The 15926-nt window shown below is 36.6% G+C and overlaps 1 protein-coding gene across 1 annotated transcript; it reads left to right on the top strand.

Annotated features, from left to right (window-relative positions):
- The first annotated feature begins 8802 nt into the window (after positions 1–8802).
- On the top strand, positions 8803–9738 carry LOC138839358 (olfactory receptor 1S1-like). Its single transcript, XM_070038932.1, has one exon. The coding sequence runs from the start codon at positions 8803–8805 to the stop codon at positions 9736–9738; it is 936 nt and encodes a 311-aa protein (XP_069895033.1).
- The last annotated feature ends 6188 nt before the right edge of the window (positions 9739–15926 follow it).

Genomic DNA, 15926 nt, shown 5'->3' with positions numbered 1-15926 from the left:
TACTGAGGGTATCAAAATCCAATACAGTAACAATAGGGGATAAACCATAGGAGGAAAATAACAAAAGAAAAAAGAACAACATCAAAGGAAACTTCTTGTGTCCATTTCTTGGAGTTCATTTCGCTTAGCATCTCTTATATGGTCGTATGTATGTAGCTATTGAGCTACCCTGTTCTTCTGCTAAGATTGTCCTAGACATATAATAATTATTACTAATAAGGGAAATCATGGGACCTATGGTTCTTTGGGTCTGGTTTACTTTACTTAATATGATTTTTTCCAAGTCCTTCCATTTCCTTAGGAATAGGGAGATATAATTTTTTCTGATGGAAGCACAGAATTCATATATATATATATATATCATTATATATATATATATCATATTTTCTCAATCCATTCATCTACTGAGGGTCATCTGGGTTGGTTCCATATTTTAGCTATGGTGAATAATGCTTTGATAAACGTAAATGTGCCAGTAGCTTTGGTACAGAAGGCTGCTCCCGCTGAGGAAGAAGTTGTTGTCCCAATATCCAGATTTCAAAGTGATTCTGAAATAATTCAACAGAGATTTAGGGGCTGCTAATATTCTGGGTCATTGTGATCCTTACTCTGTGGTTTACTGTTGAATTCTATCTTTCGGAACATTCAATAAAACTATATAAAAATTATGAAGACCATACCCCCTCCTTTTACACAAATCTCCAAATCTCATTAAGAACATAGTACACTGTACAGGTTCCCTTGAAACTTCAGATGACAAATCTTCATCCTTATTCAGATGGGTTAGAAGCTTGCAGATACTTATAACCACCAGCCGTCTATTTAAGACAGACCCACTGACAATAACTATCTTATCATAAACTAATAATTCCAGGCCACAATGAGCTATCAAGACTTCTACTGAGATTGAAACATTGACTAAAAGAATCTATTGGCCTTCTGATTAAAAAGTCACTATGGATGTGAGACATGGCATCTTCATAAAACATAACCACACCAGGAAGCCTATTACGACAAAAACTTCCCAATTCTGGCTAGTCAAGTGCACCGTAAAGCATTCTATTGTTTGCTTTAAAACAATTGGTGATACAAACTTATCCTGTGCATATACTTGCTCCTTAACTTCTATATTTCATATAGCTGATTCTGATTATGATCATGACTACCTGTGCCTCCTGAGTTCTAAATTTCATTTTCTCATATCTCTTTTTATAGACACAATAATCTGTATTGTGGAGAAGCACAAAGCTAAGGGTTGACAAAACATTGCTCAGGCATCAAACATAGTTAACATGCTTAACAGTAAAATGAGAAAGTATCTCCTATGATTTTTGTACCATTAGGAACTAAGTCATTTAACTTTTTCCCCTTTTATTTATTTTTATTTCTATTGTAAGGATGATGTACAGAGTGTTTACAGTTACTTAAGTCAGGTATTGAGTGCATTCCAGTTTTTATTGTGAAAATACCATATAGGGAGGTTACAATTACATGAGCAAGGTAATGAGTACATTCCATTTTGAACAGTTACTCCCTCCTTCATTTTCCCCTCCCAACACCCTTCTCCCTTTTTCTTTTTTTTCTTTTTGTATGTTTTTTATTGTAAAAATACTGTACAGAGGGGCTACAGTTACACAAGAAAGGTAATGAATACATTTCCTATTGAGCATTGTTGCCTCCTCCTTTGCCTTTTTTTCTTTTTTAAAAAATATTTTTATTGAACTATAATAATTGACAAGGAAGTTCATTGTGACATTTTCATATATGCATACAGTTGACCAATCAACCTCACTCCTTCCATCATTGTCCATCTTCCTCACCCTTCTTAAAACAATTAATTGAACTTTTATATATAACTATCTCTCTTCTGATACTGCACTTCAATAGTCCCCTGATGTCCTGGTGCCACCCTTATGTAGGTTCAATAAAGATTTGGTAAAGCTGATCATTAAGGAATGATTGCTTCCCAAAGACACATACCAATGGGCACTCTTCTATAGAGGACAGAAATCTAAACCCTTAATGTCTGGGACTGAATGGAATGGCAGGAATATTGTATTTACTCTGGTTTTTGCATCCTCATTTCCCCCAGTGTTTCCCTTTTGGTTGTAAAGAGGTTTCTGGAAGATAAAATGAAAGTTAAATAAAAATAAAGGATCCTTGGGCCTCCTCTGCCAACTGCATGGAATTTGGAGAAGGGAAGACATTTATGGGATAGTTTTCGTATATTGTTTCCTCTTCCCTAATCCTGAGGAAGAGCTTCCACCCTATCTCCTTTCTCCATTAATGAAACAACAGATAAATGGATAGCATGGTGATTCTTCCCCCAAAAGGCTCAATAATCAATTGACTGCAATTTAATTGACAAGCTACTGTTTGTAGTATTTTTTACAAACTCAGATTAAGCCCATTACTTAAAGATATTTTGTACTTTTTTTACCTATTCTCCCATTTCCTCCTCTCAAACAGGAGCCCACCTGTACCTACCCGCAGGTGAACCCTGTCAGCTGACAATGTTCTGTAATAAACCCCTTACCCACACACACATGGTATAAATGAACCTACCGGACAGAATGTAATTTTATTGTCACAAATTCTCTCTACAGCTAAAAACTGGAAGACTTCATGAATTATACATGAAAAAGCACATAAATCTGCTGGCAGTTGAAAAGAAATTGTGGCATTTCTGCCCCCCTCCAGTCATACATGACCATGCTTCCACCACAACATGTGTAAATGTACCCAATTAGAAATCAGAGAATTGTCAAATGTCAGGGTAGGAAGGAAGTGAAGAGACGATTTTATCTAACCCTCTTATTTTACAGAGGATAAAACAAATACACAGAGGAAGAACTTTCCAAAGGTCACTCGAGTAGCTGAGAAGCGAAATGAGAGCTAAAATTGTAGGTATGTTTTGTATCCTCTGTGTCAAAAGAAACAAACATATATTCAACCAAGAACCTATGTGTATATGGATCTGTCCCCTAACCAAGGAAACACTAATCTTTTCAAAGCAAAAATGAACCCATTCATCATGTCTGGATGTCCCTGTTCTTTTCTGTCTTGCTTTGCTGCTTGTCAATTCCCAGGACAATTTCCTTTTCCCGGCCTCTGAACAGCCCTCACAAATGAGCAATTCCTAAATGCATTTGCTATGACGTATGAAGAGGCAGCCATTCAGAGAAAAGGTCAGTGTCAGTGTCCTCTGTTTCCAAATATGCCTCTTTAAAAAAAATCAGACATTACAATACTGAATACCAATTGCCTAAAGACTTACAAATCTCCTCTAGAAAAGTCCAAGGCTCCTAAAGAAATGCCCAATCCAATGTAAGTTGTAATGTGATTTACTAAAATGAAACATGAAAGCAAAGGGGGCATGAAAAGATATTTTTCTACTGATCTGGGGAATTGTGCTGACAGTTCTGCAAGAGCTAGTAATGACTTCTCTTTTTCTTTGTGTATGTGTGTGGCCAGGGCGGGGTGGGGGTGGGGGGTATAGGATTTGAACTCAGGGCCTGGGCATTGTCCCTGAGCCTCTTTGTGCTCAAGGCTAGCACTCTATCACTTGAGCCACAGTGCCACTTGTGGGGTTTTTTTTGAGTAGTATTTAGAAATAAGTCTCATGGGGACTTTTCTGCTCAGGCTGGCTTCAAACTGTGATCCTCACATATCAGCCTCCTGAGTAACTAGGATTACAGGGATGAGCCACCACTTGGCCAATCATAACTTCTTGTTCTTGTCCTTATGATCATCCACTTGTCTGATGCCTTACAAAGTAACCGGGGTCCCAAACCTGCTTTCTGGTCACTAGAAACAAAAAGTTAGGTTCTTGGGAGATCGGAAAGGAGAGAGGAAACCACAAGGAAAAGGTAATTATTCTGCTGGGTATTTCCTTTGTTGTTGTTTTGTTTTGAAACAGGGTGTCATTGCTACATAGCTCAGGCTCACCTCAAACACCCAGTCCTCTTGCCTCTGCCTCCAGAATGTTTACTCTGTATTTTTATATTAATTGTTGATGGTATCTTTGAAGACTGAGTTGTCTTCAATATAAAATGATATTTGATATTTTTCTTGGATGCTTCCAAACATCACCAGTCTCCAATCTCTCTCTCTCTCCCTTTCACACACACACACACACACACACACACACACACACACACACACACACACACACACAGAGAGAGAGAGAGAGAGAGAGAGAGAGAGAGAGAGAGAGAGAGAGAGAGAGAGAGAGAGAGAGAGAGTCCCTGCATATCATGCCTGATCCATGTAACCAATCTCTCCTTACTACAGTCGTGATGGTCAACTCTATGTACCTGACCTTATTGTCTACCCTGAGGCCTCACACTTCTTGCCATATTGTTTTGTAAAACATTTCTCAAATGTTTAATTCCCCTTTTCATTCTTCAATATTCAGCTAAAAATCACTTTCTCTTTAAAAGCTCCCATAATCCCTACTGCTACCTCAAAGTAATTTTTCCATATAAATTCTACATACATACACTTAAACTGAGATCTGAAATCAAAACACGAGTGAGCCAGATGAGAAGGTTATTGCCTTCCAGAAAAAGAATATATGCATAGGAATGAACATGAAGCAGGAAGAAACTTGACGCTTTCAATAGAGTTAAAAGGAGGGGATAGGTGCTCATATAAGAAGCCAGAAGCACAGTCATTATAATGCACATTAATTCTTTTGGAACTTGAACAAAAACAGAAACACTGAAAAGTATCAGTGTGGAAAATATTTGAAAGGAACAAAAGTATGGGAGGAAGTATAATGATGAAACATGTTGTATAATGATATATATATATATATGGACATAGAAGAAAGTATAATGATGAAAATGTTGAAACATGGTTGAGGTGGGTACATAAGGAAGATATTAAAATGGGGAATCTATTAAGAAATGTAAGAAAATCTATTAAGAAAGATATATGGGAGGTAGCAAAAATGGTTCCCAAAATAATAGTGCTATAACTTACTGAGGACAGAAGAAATGGAGGAGAGCCATGATTAGTTTCAGGTAGTAAGGTTTTTAGGCAATGAAATTTGTTTTGAAAATACTGGATTTGATGTACTATGACTTATGCATGTGGTCACAGCAAATAATAGGTTAGATGTATAGTGAAACTCTAAAGATAAGAAACTGAGAACGAGTGCTTGGTTTGGCAGCACATACAAAAAAATTGGAACGATACAGAGAAACTGAAAACCATCAGATGGTAATTGAAGTCATGAAAGTATATAATATTTTTCTTACAGAAAGAGTTGATGGGGAAGGAAAGCTGTGTACATCACAATAAAGCTCTATTGCAAAGCTATAGAGGGGATGGAAAAAGAATAGTCAGAGAAAAACCCAAGAAAGTGTGGTTTCTTCAAGCCCAAGGAGACAGTACATTAAAAAGAAGGGCAATCATCTGAGGTGAATGCTGTTGAGTTGCCAACAAGAGTGGATTTAGCAGTATGAATATCACTGTGACCTTCTGAGGAGCTATTTCAGTGGAGATGTATGGGACAGAAGACAGATTGGAGTGGGCTGAGGTGAAGAAACAAAGACAGAAATGTAAATAATACAAGAAATTTGTGTTTAATGACAAGAATTAAATTATTTTGTTTGAACATTGGAAAGAGTAGAAAATGTTTAAAAGCCAAAGAATCCAGTAGAGAAGGGTTAGTTGAAGAGAAAGGCAAGCAAGAAGTGAACGAATGGCAAAAGCATCCTGGGAAGGCAAATGGGGATGAAATCCAGACATAGTGTTTCTGAGTGTTGTTGTAGAGATTTTGAGTTAGAGTTGAATGGGTTCTGAGGGCTGAGACTGAAGAGAGAGAGAATGATAGGAAGAAAGACAATTGGCCAAGTTGTCTGTATGCTGCTATTTTTCTAAAGTTCCCAGTACTTCTGAAGACACAGTATGATGCAGTGGTTCAGAACATGTATCTAAAATAAAAGTGCCTTCATTTGAACATGGCTCCACCACCATCTAGTTGCATGGATTTGGTTAAATTATTCAACTTTCCCATTCTTAGTTTCCTCATATGTAAGAAAGGAAGCAAAATTTTACCTCCTTAAAATTTTATTATGAAGATAATCTAAATACACCCAAAGGGCTTAAGCAATGCCTAAAATAATGATACCTCTAGTTTGCTTTTATTATTAAGACTCTCCCAATCACACCTGAGTATGTTTGAAATTGGATTATATTGGAATGCAAGAGCTGATGAAGGGAACGAAATTTTTGTCCCCAAAAATACTACTTTAATTTCCTAACTAGATAAACAATATAGTAGGGATAAAAGGTGTCCTATTCTTAGTTACATATATAACTATAATTTTAATATACCAGTAGTTCAGTGAACACCAATATATCCCAGTAGGGAACACTTGGTCCATAGAGGATGGACCAAAGAGTAATTTCTAATTAGGAGCCCTGAGAATTGTGCCTTGAGCCCTAAGATGATCCTTTTTCTAAATCTAGAAGCTTAGAAAATGCAAGCAATTGAGATTTCTAGTCCTGCTACATTCTTTGCTTCTTTGTGTGTGTGTGTGTGTGTGTGTGTGTGTGTGTGTGTGTGTGTGTGTGTGTGTGTTTATATTAGGACGATGAAGCCTCTACATTGTGGCTAGAAAAATTACCAACTTTTTTTAGGTGGATAAAGAAAAACAATTTTGTTATGGACGAGTTTGGGAAATTAGTCACCAAAAAAATCAGAGTAAGTTTCGTAGAAAAGGAATTTCAATACCTACACACAAATATTTGCCCCCTAGGTTCACTGCAAAAGTATCATGCTACCTTAGTGAGTTAAATATAAAGGCTGAATGACAGCAGATAAATAGTTGTAAAAAGACAGTAGCAGCTTGGGGAATATAGATGGAAACAATAAGTTCAATGGAGCTAGCTAATATGGTGCCCTGAAGGTCAAATCAGGAACACAAGCTGTCAAATTTGCTAATACAATCTGAATTAATGAAAAGCCTAGATTACATGTACATAATAATATGCCAGTTTATTATTTTCAGTACAGCACATTCTGTACATATGAAATGTCTAAGTGTTGCCTAGCAGAGGTCCCACCAGACCTGATCCTGTCTGATTTATAATTAGCACATTTATTTGTTAGTATGCAAATGAGCACTGCCATGGTACTTAGAAAAAAAATTGTGTTGTTAATTAAATACAGCATTCTTCCTGTAATCTTGCTCTAACTATTCATTAGTGATACCAACCTCTTCTTTCTCTTAGAGAGTACAAAGCTAAACAACATATGAGTAAAAGGATGTGAATTTACACAATGACTGTCTGGTTATGTTAGAATGGAACGGTGGCGTGAAGGTATGGTAAGCCTTCAAGTAAGAAATGTGTATGTCAAGTGGATTTACCAACACCACACAGAACAGAGCAAACTGGAGTAAGCAAAGACAAGCATTCCCATTTGTAAGTACATTTTCTCTAATTTATACTTGCACCCATATGGCATAAGCAAACTGCCTTTGAGTCAGGTTCCAATGGTTAACTCTATTCTGTGTAAAAAGTCTCCGCAAATTTTTGTGTTCCTAGAATGTAGGTGGTGCTTTAAAAATATTAATTACAGCCATCTCCATGCACAGATGAAGGCATAAGGAGTACAAATGCATTATAGCACAGCAAGTAAACAAGAGGACTCTGATGTCAGACTAACTGAGCACAGAACCCTGGCTCTATTATGGTGTTTTTGTAACAAGTTGATCAATTATAACCTCCTCATGTATTGATGTCCTCATCTGTACATTGGGAATTTCCATAGTCATATTTATCTCATCAAAATTACTTGATAAGATAATTCATATAAAGCACTGAGAAGATGCTCAAAAGATTAGCAGTCCTACAAAATAGTAGTGTTTAAGATGCTTAGCCTAAATTTTCTTCATTTTGGCTTCTGCCCAATGAATCCCTCTTCAAATGAGTCTAGTTTAGGAATCTAGGCTTTCGATATTGCTTACTGACCACTGCTGCACAAGTTTTCTTCAGTATTTCATGTAAGGAGAAAGAGAATTTCTTTAAAGAATTTTTTATTCAATGTCAGGGGGGAACTGTGAATCTCTGCCTGTGGTAGCCTACAAAGTGATCTGCTAATATGCATATTGGAGTCTCACCTGCCCAAAGCAAGGGACAAGCTAAAATCTTCTCTGCCCATTTCTATGGATCTACAATTCTTCAAAATTAGTGAATGATGGCAGCTACTATTTGTGCAGCCAATAACTAAAATAGGGGTCTGGATATTTTTACATGTGTTACAGCAATCCTCACAATTCCCCTGTAAGACCTTTTCGAATTTTAAGTTGAGGAAATAGTACAGAAAAGAAGCACATGAAAACAGTGAGTTATAAACCCCAATGTTCATTTTTCATTTGTCCACCAATTCTTATTTAAATACAACTGTTTACTGATCTTTACTGTGAATCAGACACTGTCCATAATAGCATAGATACACACCACTGAACACAGAGGGTTAAAAGTCTGTGTCCAACATTGATCGTGATTCGTTGCATTCATATACTATTTTGTTGAATAACTTTTTTATACAGCTACTTACAGATAAAATAAGATTAAAAAATAAAAACAGTGGAAAGTGCAAAAACAATAAATAAATAAATATCCATGCCTTCATGAAACTGGTAAGGCAGCAATGTAATGTGGGACTGACTGGTTCCACGGCCTGATTTCATTCTCTGATCTAGTAGGATACAGTGATGTGCTTTGGCATCATATTACTATTTTACAGTGATATTGAATTTTCTCTCTTTTAGGAATAGCAGAATCATGCACCAAGGAAACCAAACTACCGTCACTGAATTCTTCCTCCTGGGATTCACAGTGGAGTCTGAACAGCAGCAACTCATCTTCATGATATTTCTGTGCATGTATCTGGTCACCATGGTAGGAAACGTACTTATCATCCTGGCAATTATCAGTGACACTCACCTCCACAGCCCCATGTACTTTTTTCTTGCCAATCTATCCTTCACTGACATCTGCTTTACAACTACTACTGTCCCCAAAATGTTGGCAGACATCTGGAGCCAAAGTCCAACTATATCCTTTGCAGGATGCCTTACACAAATGTATTTCTTTATGCTCCTAGTGGACCTGGATAATTTCCTCTTGGCAGCCATGGCATATGATCGGTACATTGCCATCTGTCATCCACTGCGCTATGCTGCATTGCTGAATCCCAGGCGCTGTGCCCTGTTAGTTGTGACCCCATGGGTCATCTCCAACATTGTCTCAATACTACATCTCAGCCTGCTGAGTCACTTGTCTTTCTGTGATCACAGAACAATCCCACACTTCTTCTGTGACCTACAGCCCATTTTAAGGCTTGCTTGCTCAGACACTCAAATCAACAATTTGTTAATCTTAGTCATTGGGGGAGCAGTCATCTTCATCCCTTTTACCTTCATTCTAGTCTCCTATGTTCTTATTGGCAACACTGTGTTTGGAGTTCCATCAGTCAAGGGAAAGTGGAAAACATTCTCTACATGTGGTTCTCATCTCTCAGCTGTGTCTCTCTTCTATGGATCTATTGTTGGGGTCTACTTTCTCCCCTCTTCTACCTATTCAGCAGAAAGGGATAAGGTGGCAGCTATCATGTATACAGTTGTAACACCTATGATGAACCCCTTTATTTATAGTCTGCGAAACAGAGATATGAAAGGAGCACTGATGAGACTACTCAGCAAAAAGCTATTTTTCTGATGTTAGCTCAGCCATAAGTTATCTTTTTTCCAAAAAATACGTTTTTATTGTAAAAATACTGCACAGAGGGGTTACAGTTACATGAGCAAGGTAATGAGTAAATTTCCTATCAAACATTGTTAAATCCTCCTTTGTTTCTCCCCTACCATCCCTTCCCTCCCTACTTCCCCTTAAATTGTAAAGTTCGGTTTGCAACGTAATATCATTGTTACAATGGGTCAACCGGTATCCTATTTAAGCATTTTGTTTTCTCCTTTCCTCTCCCTAAGCTAGAGAAGTGTATATACAAGATGCAGGGCACTGACATCAAATAAAGTGAAAATGGGTTATACCATGGAAACAAAAAACACATGGTACATTATAAAAACGTTAGGAACAATAGCAAGAAAGAAAAAACACGTATGTCCCTATCTTGGGGTTCGTTTGGCTTAACGTCATCTTATTTGGTCATATGTACATAGCTTTTGACCGTTTCTGCTTGTCCCAGACATATACTTGTTATTGCGAATATGGGAAACATGGGACCTATGTTTCTTTGGGCCTGGCTTACTTCATTTAATATAATTTTTCCAAGTCCTTCCATTTCCTAACAAATGGGGCAATGTCATTCTTTCTGATGGAGGCATAGAATTCCATTGTGTATATATACCACATTTTCTTGACTCATTCATCCACTGAGGGGCATCTGGGTTGGTTCCATATCTTACTTATAGTAAATAATGCTGCAATAAACATAGTCGTGTTGGGAGCTTTAGTGTAGTCTTGTTTGTAAGCATTTGGGTAAATGCCCAAAAGTGGGATTGCTGGGTCATAGGGGAGCTCTATGCGGAGTCTTTTGAGAAACCTCCATACTACTTTCCAAAGTGGTTGAACAAGTTTACACTCCCACCAACAATGCAGTAGGATTCCCTTCTGTCCACATCCCCTCCAGCATCTGTTGTTATTAGAGTTCTGGATTATCGTCTTTCTAACTGGGGTGAGGTAGAATCTTACTGTTGTTTTGATTTGCATTTCTTTTATGGCTAGAGATGTTGAGCACTTCTTCATATGTTTATTGGCCATTCATAAGAGTTAGCTTTATCAGCTTCTTAGACATAGGTGGGATAATGGATCCAGAGCTTCAGATTACAGTGCTCTAGACTTCCTGTGAGTTTTTGGCCTCCAATCCAGGCCCAACTCTAGATTAGAGCCATTTCACTATAAAAAATATTGACAAAACGAACCCCTTCTTTATTCCATTCCACAGTCTTCGCCACTTCCATACAAAAATCTCCTTGAAAAAAACTCATTAATGTAAGTTTCACTATTATGGTTTTTTAATTTAAGTTTTAGTTTATATCTCAGAAGAAAGGAGGGAAGGAGGGAGGGAAATGAAGAGTGAGGGAAGGAAGGAAGGAAAGGGAAAGGAAGGAGGTGAAGGAATGGAGGGAGGGCCTGATGATGATGATGAAGTTGATGATAGCTTATCAATAATGCTACATTAAACTTTCAAAATTCCGAAAGTAATTGGACTCAGTACAGTATACCTCTTTGAGATATATACTGTAGTGCTCCATATGCTGAATTGAAAAAAATAATGAACTAGGAGAAGCAAACTAAACCTCAAGCAATCATATCTTTTGAACTAATATTAACTATACAGTCACTCCCTGCCAGTTAGATTATCAGCAATCTCTACCATCTACTTTTCCCAGAACATGAAAAATCAACCATTTGGTGCATTCTAAATTTTAGCTACACTGAACACTTTGCCATTATTTGTACAGTTTTTGAATTTGTGCAACTCTTGCCCTTGTACATGTTTTATGTTCTCCTTGGAATATCGATATTGTCCCACTTTCTTTTTTTTTAGGCCCCATCTCAAGATATTTTATTTTCTGAACTCTTTTATATTCCTAACAACTTTCTATATACACTCACTTCTCCTCTCTAGCTATCATTTGGTACTCTCATACTATTCCTCTGTTTCTTATGTGCTGAGAATTAAACCCAAAGCTCCATAGATGCTAACCACATTCTCCCACTGAGGTGTATCTTCAACCACCAACACATCAATGAAAACATCATGTCAAATATTGTATCACTTAATAAAATGAATCAGAATAGTTGTGTTATTAAAAAGGCATAGTGATCTTTTGCAGGGGGCATGACTATTTTGTGAAGCTTTGCTGCTGTAGACAGAATCCAATGCCTTAGACAGAGTGGATATTCAGTAATATGAATTGAATAGGAATGCTGTCATTTTTTAGAACTGAAAATTTAGGTTTATTTTATCTTCTGCTAGCTTTCTGTGTAATCCTAGATGAATCAATAAATCTCTCTGAGCTTCAGTGGACCTCTGGTACAATCTGTGAATCAATTATAGGAACTTGTGCCTCCTAGCTATCTCCATTGACTGTATATGATGCTTTGCAGTAAAAACATTATGAGACAGAAGTCTGTGGAATTTCCATGTTAGATAGCTGCCTGGAATTTAAAATTAATGTTTTACTGTAAAAAAAAATCAGGAATTAAGCATATATGGTAATATGAAGGCTTGAGGAATGCAAAAATATTTAATTGTAGAGGGTCATTATGACCAAGAAATATTGCAAACATAAGTGGATTTGTTAAAATGAAACCATTCATACAACTAATTGATGCCAATTTAAAAAAGGTTTTTTGTGAATATGGAAATTACACCATGATGCTTGACCTTTTTATGCAGTAGCCATATAAAACCCTAATATTTGATCAGTGGAATAAAAGCCAGGCTTATGGTGTGTCTGGTACCAACAAAATATAGCCTTCTGAGTTATGCTGTTCAGGCTGAGTGAACTTGGCTCTTTGTTGCTGACACCTTCCAGGGCTGGGTTTGTGGCTTTATACTCACATAAGGTTTAGTCAATGCTGCTCTAAGGGAGGTTTCTCAGGCCTGTGGTAATGATGAAACAATTTGTTACTGATCAGCATTGTTGGAGTAAGGTCAGTTGAGAATTTGAGCATATACACTGAGAAACATGGAGAAATTTCACAGTACCATGAAATTTTTATTTTCTTTGGCAAAAGTATAGGTGAATTTGGAAATTAATAAATTAAAACTGGTTATTTAAAATATTTGGAGAAGCGCTGCATTTGCCCCTCCATTTGTTCATCATAATCATCTTCTTCTTTGTCATCATGAAACCTTCAGCAGGACACTACATAATGAATACCATTTTAGCCAAGGCAATTCAGATTTGATATTTCCTGGTTCATTTAAAACATCAATTGAAACAAAAAGTCATTAAGCAACTCCTAAATTACCTTATTACTTTTCAAAGTACTCTATAGTGGACTTTATTTGAATATCTTTCTTAGCTAATCTTTGACTATAGGGCCAAGATCATTTCTTTGACTATGGGTCCACTGAGTTCTGCATAACCATTTTTGCATAAGCCTCACTGATAATATATCCCTCTGATTTCCACTACAGTTTCTTTAAAATTATAGGAAACCTCCCAAAGCAAGCTAAATGCATAATTCTTCTTAATTGTCAAATTCATCACCAATCTTTACATCTAATCCAGCAACATTTTACTAGTGTTGTTAGTTTCGGTTGCTTTCAAACTGTATTGGTTCACACACTTTTGATTACATGAATTTTAAAACAAACAAGTGCAAATAACACAAGCACATTTTGGTGGGCATATTACAGAACAGACTTGCTATAAGCATTCCTCAGAGCCTGGCCACTGGCCAGAAAGTTTGCAAAGGTAATGAAATAGAATTTAACCCTAAGAATTCACATGTAAATCAGTCGAAACATGGGTTTGCATATATCAAAAGAAGAGAAGCAGAATTTTTTCTGATTGTAGCAGAGGCAGGGGTCCTGGGAACCCTCTCTTTCAGTCTACTCCCCAGTTTATTCCAGATCATGTGTAGAAATTTGATCTGTAATAAGTAAACAAGACTTTTTATTAGTGGTTGACTACCAGTTGCCTATGCCCTGGAATATCTTATCTCATAGCTATCGTCCACTAAATCACAATTTTTGTCACAGAATGTACATATATATGCATATATGATTTATGTATATATTATGAGATTTCTCTTTATCCCATAAACACACTCCCTATGTTGATAAAGGATAATGAAAAATTAAGACATACAAGAAAATGATAGTAATAAGATGGGATCATTGTCATAACAACAAAATAAGATTTCAGATTAGATCTTAAAATAAGCCCAGATGAGGCATGAACAGATCACAGTGGATCAATGGGGAGGTACAAATGTCTCATATAATGACTGAATTGCAAACAGGACTATCGAAAATGAAGGATCTACCTCTATGCTGATGATTTTACTGCCTTGGAAGAAAGGGAGCATTTTGGTATATGTTGCTTCAGGAAAACACAGCTTCTTCTTCATCTGTGAAGTAGGTCTTAGGTTCCACCCTGGAACCTTCTCCAGAAGGAGCACTAAAGCTACTTATTAAACAATAAAACTTTACTTTTAAGTCAAGATCTTGAGCTGGATGATAAGGAGTCTGGGATGAGAGATAAATCAATCACCTGAACTTCAAACATATGGAACATGAGACAAGCTGATAATATACTTCAGTTCAGAAAAAAAAACTTATTTGTAGACAAGTTTGATAATAGTGTATAGGGTATGATTTGAGATGCCTTAAAATATAAAAAAGAAGCATACATAACATATTTATGAGATTGTATTTTAAAAAAGAAGACTCAAATGTTTTTTCTTTCTTGCTATTGTTTCTAACATATTTATAAGATGATTTCTTTGTTGCTTTGTATGTCCCTCCCCCACAGTATAACTCCTGTTTTCAGTGTATTTGATGTTGGTATCATTTGTGGAGAGGAAGGAAAAAAACAAATTGTTTAAATAGAGATACAGGTGGACCCATTGCAGCAATGAGATGTGCAAGACATTATGTCGAAAAACAAGCTTTACAACTTTGGTTGGGGGGGCACCGTAGGGGGGGTGATGGGAAGGGATGGGAAGGGGAAACAAAGGAGGAGGCTAACCCTTCTGTACAGTATTTTCACAATAAATAATAATAATAATAATAATAATAATAATAATAATAATAATAATAAAAGAAGAAACAGTGCATTTCTCATGCCGGTGCATATGAGTGCATGCGTGCGCACGCGCGCGCACACATACACGCACACACACACACACACACATAGAAGTTCATGATGTACTCAATGCCAAATAAAGAACATAAAGACTGTCCTTGTGAAATTATAGTCTTTGGCAGGCAATCTTAATGCAAACCACTCAACAATTAAACAAAAACACTTAACTATACTTAAAAATAAATGATGCTTTTATACTGTGTACAACAAAGAAAGGAATGCTTAGGGAAAATTACCATAAAAATTTTTAGAGTAAATTGATATATACAGAATCACATAGACCTGGCTTTTAATTCTAACTTCTCCAACTCTTAGTTGTAAACCCTTGGGTGGGTCTACATATTGACTATAGATTGCCTCACATGTAATAGTACATACTTTTTAAATGTGAATACCCTTGTTTCCTTCCCAGAACTTCAGAGCCCAAAAAGCCATCAGCCTAATTCTAAATCATCTGGAAATTTCTGTTAAATAGGACACAATCTTCCAAAAGACGATAAAGAAAGAGTAGATGTGGAAAAAATAAAAGAGATGTGGAATCCATCAAAGGAAAATTTCATATATGGTAACATAATGCTGTATCAAACTTTAAGAAAAATAAGGCATTTTCTTAAGCATCTTCTTGAATAATTCTTACCCAGACTGGCCTTGATCTTTATAAAGGAATTTATTTTGAAGGGTGCCAGTTTTGGGAGTTTCAACGCAGCTTTTTTTTCCCCTCAAAGCTAGTGTTCTACTTATTGAGCAACAGCTCCACTTGTTGTTCTTTGCTGGTTGATTGGAAATAAGAGTCTCATAGACTTTCCTGCCTGGGCTGGCACCTAAGTGTGATCCTCAGATTTCAGCCTCTTGAGTAGTTAGCAACTAGCACCCAGTTTAAATTAGTTTTTTTTTAAAGAAGTATACCACTTCTATTTCTTAAATATTAGATAATAGAGCTTAACAAATGAATTAGTGCCATGTAAAATGGATATAACTTGATCTTGGCATAGTGAGGAAATAGAAGGGAATGACAGCAGAAGGGTCTGAAGGAAAAGTGGGAATGTTAACTGTAGCTGA

The sequence above is a fragment of the Dipodomys merriami genome, unplaced genomic scaffold, assembly GCF_024711535.1.
Source record: "Dipodomys merriami isolate MVZ:Mamm:240054 unplaced genomic scaffold, mDipMer1.0.p SCAF_3, whole genome shotgun sequence".
Taxonomy (NCBI): domain Eukaryota; kingdom Metazoa; phylum Chordata; class Mammalia; order Rodentia; family Heteromyidae; genus Dipodomys; species Dipodomys merriami.
The sequence above is the reverse complement of the archived record's forward strand: the minus strand, read 5'-3'. Positions and strand labels throughout refer to the sequence as shown.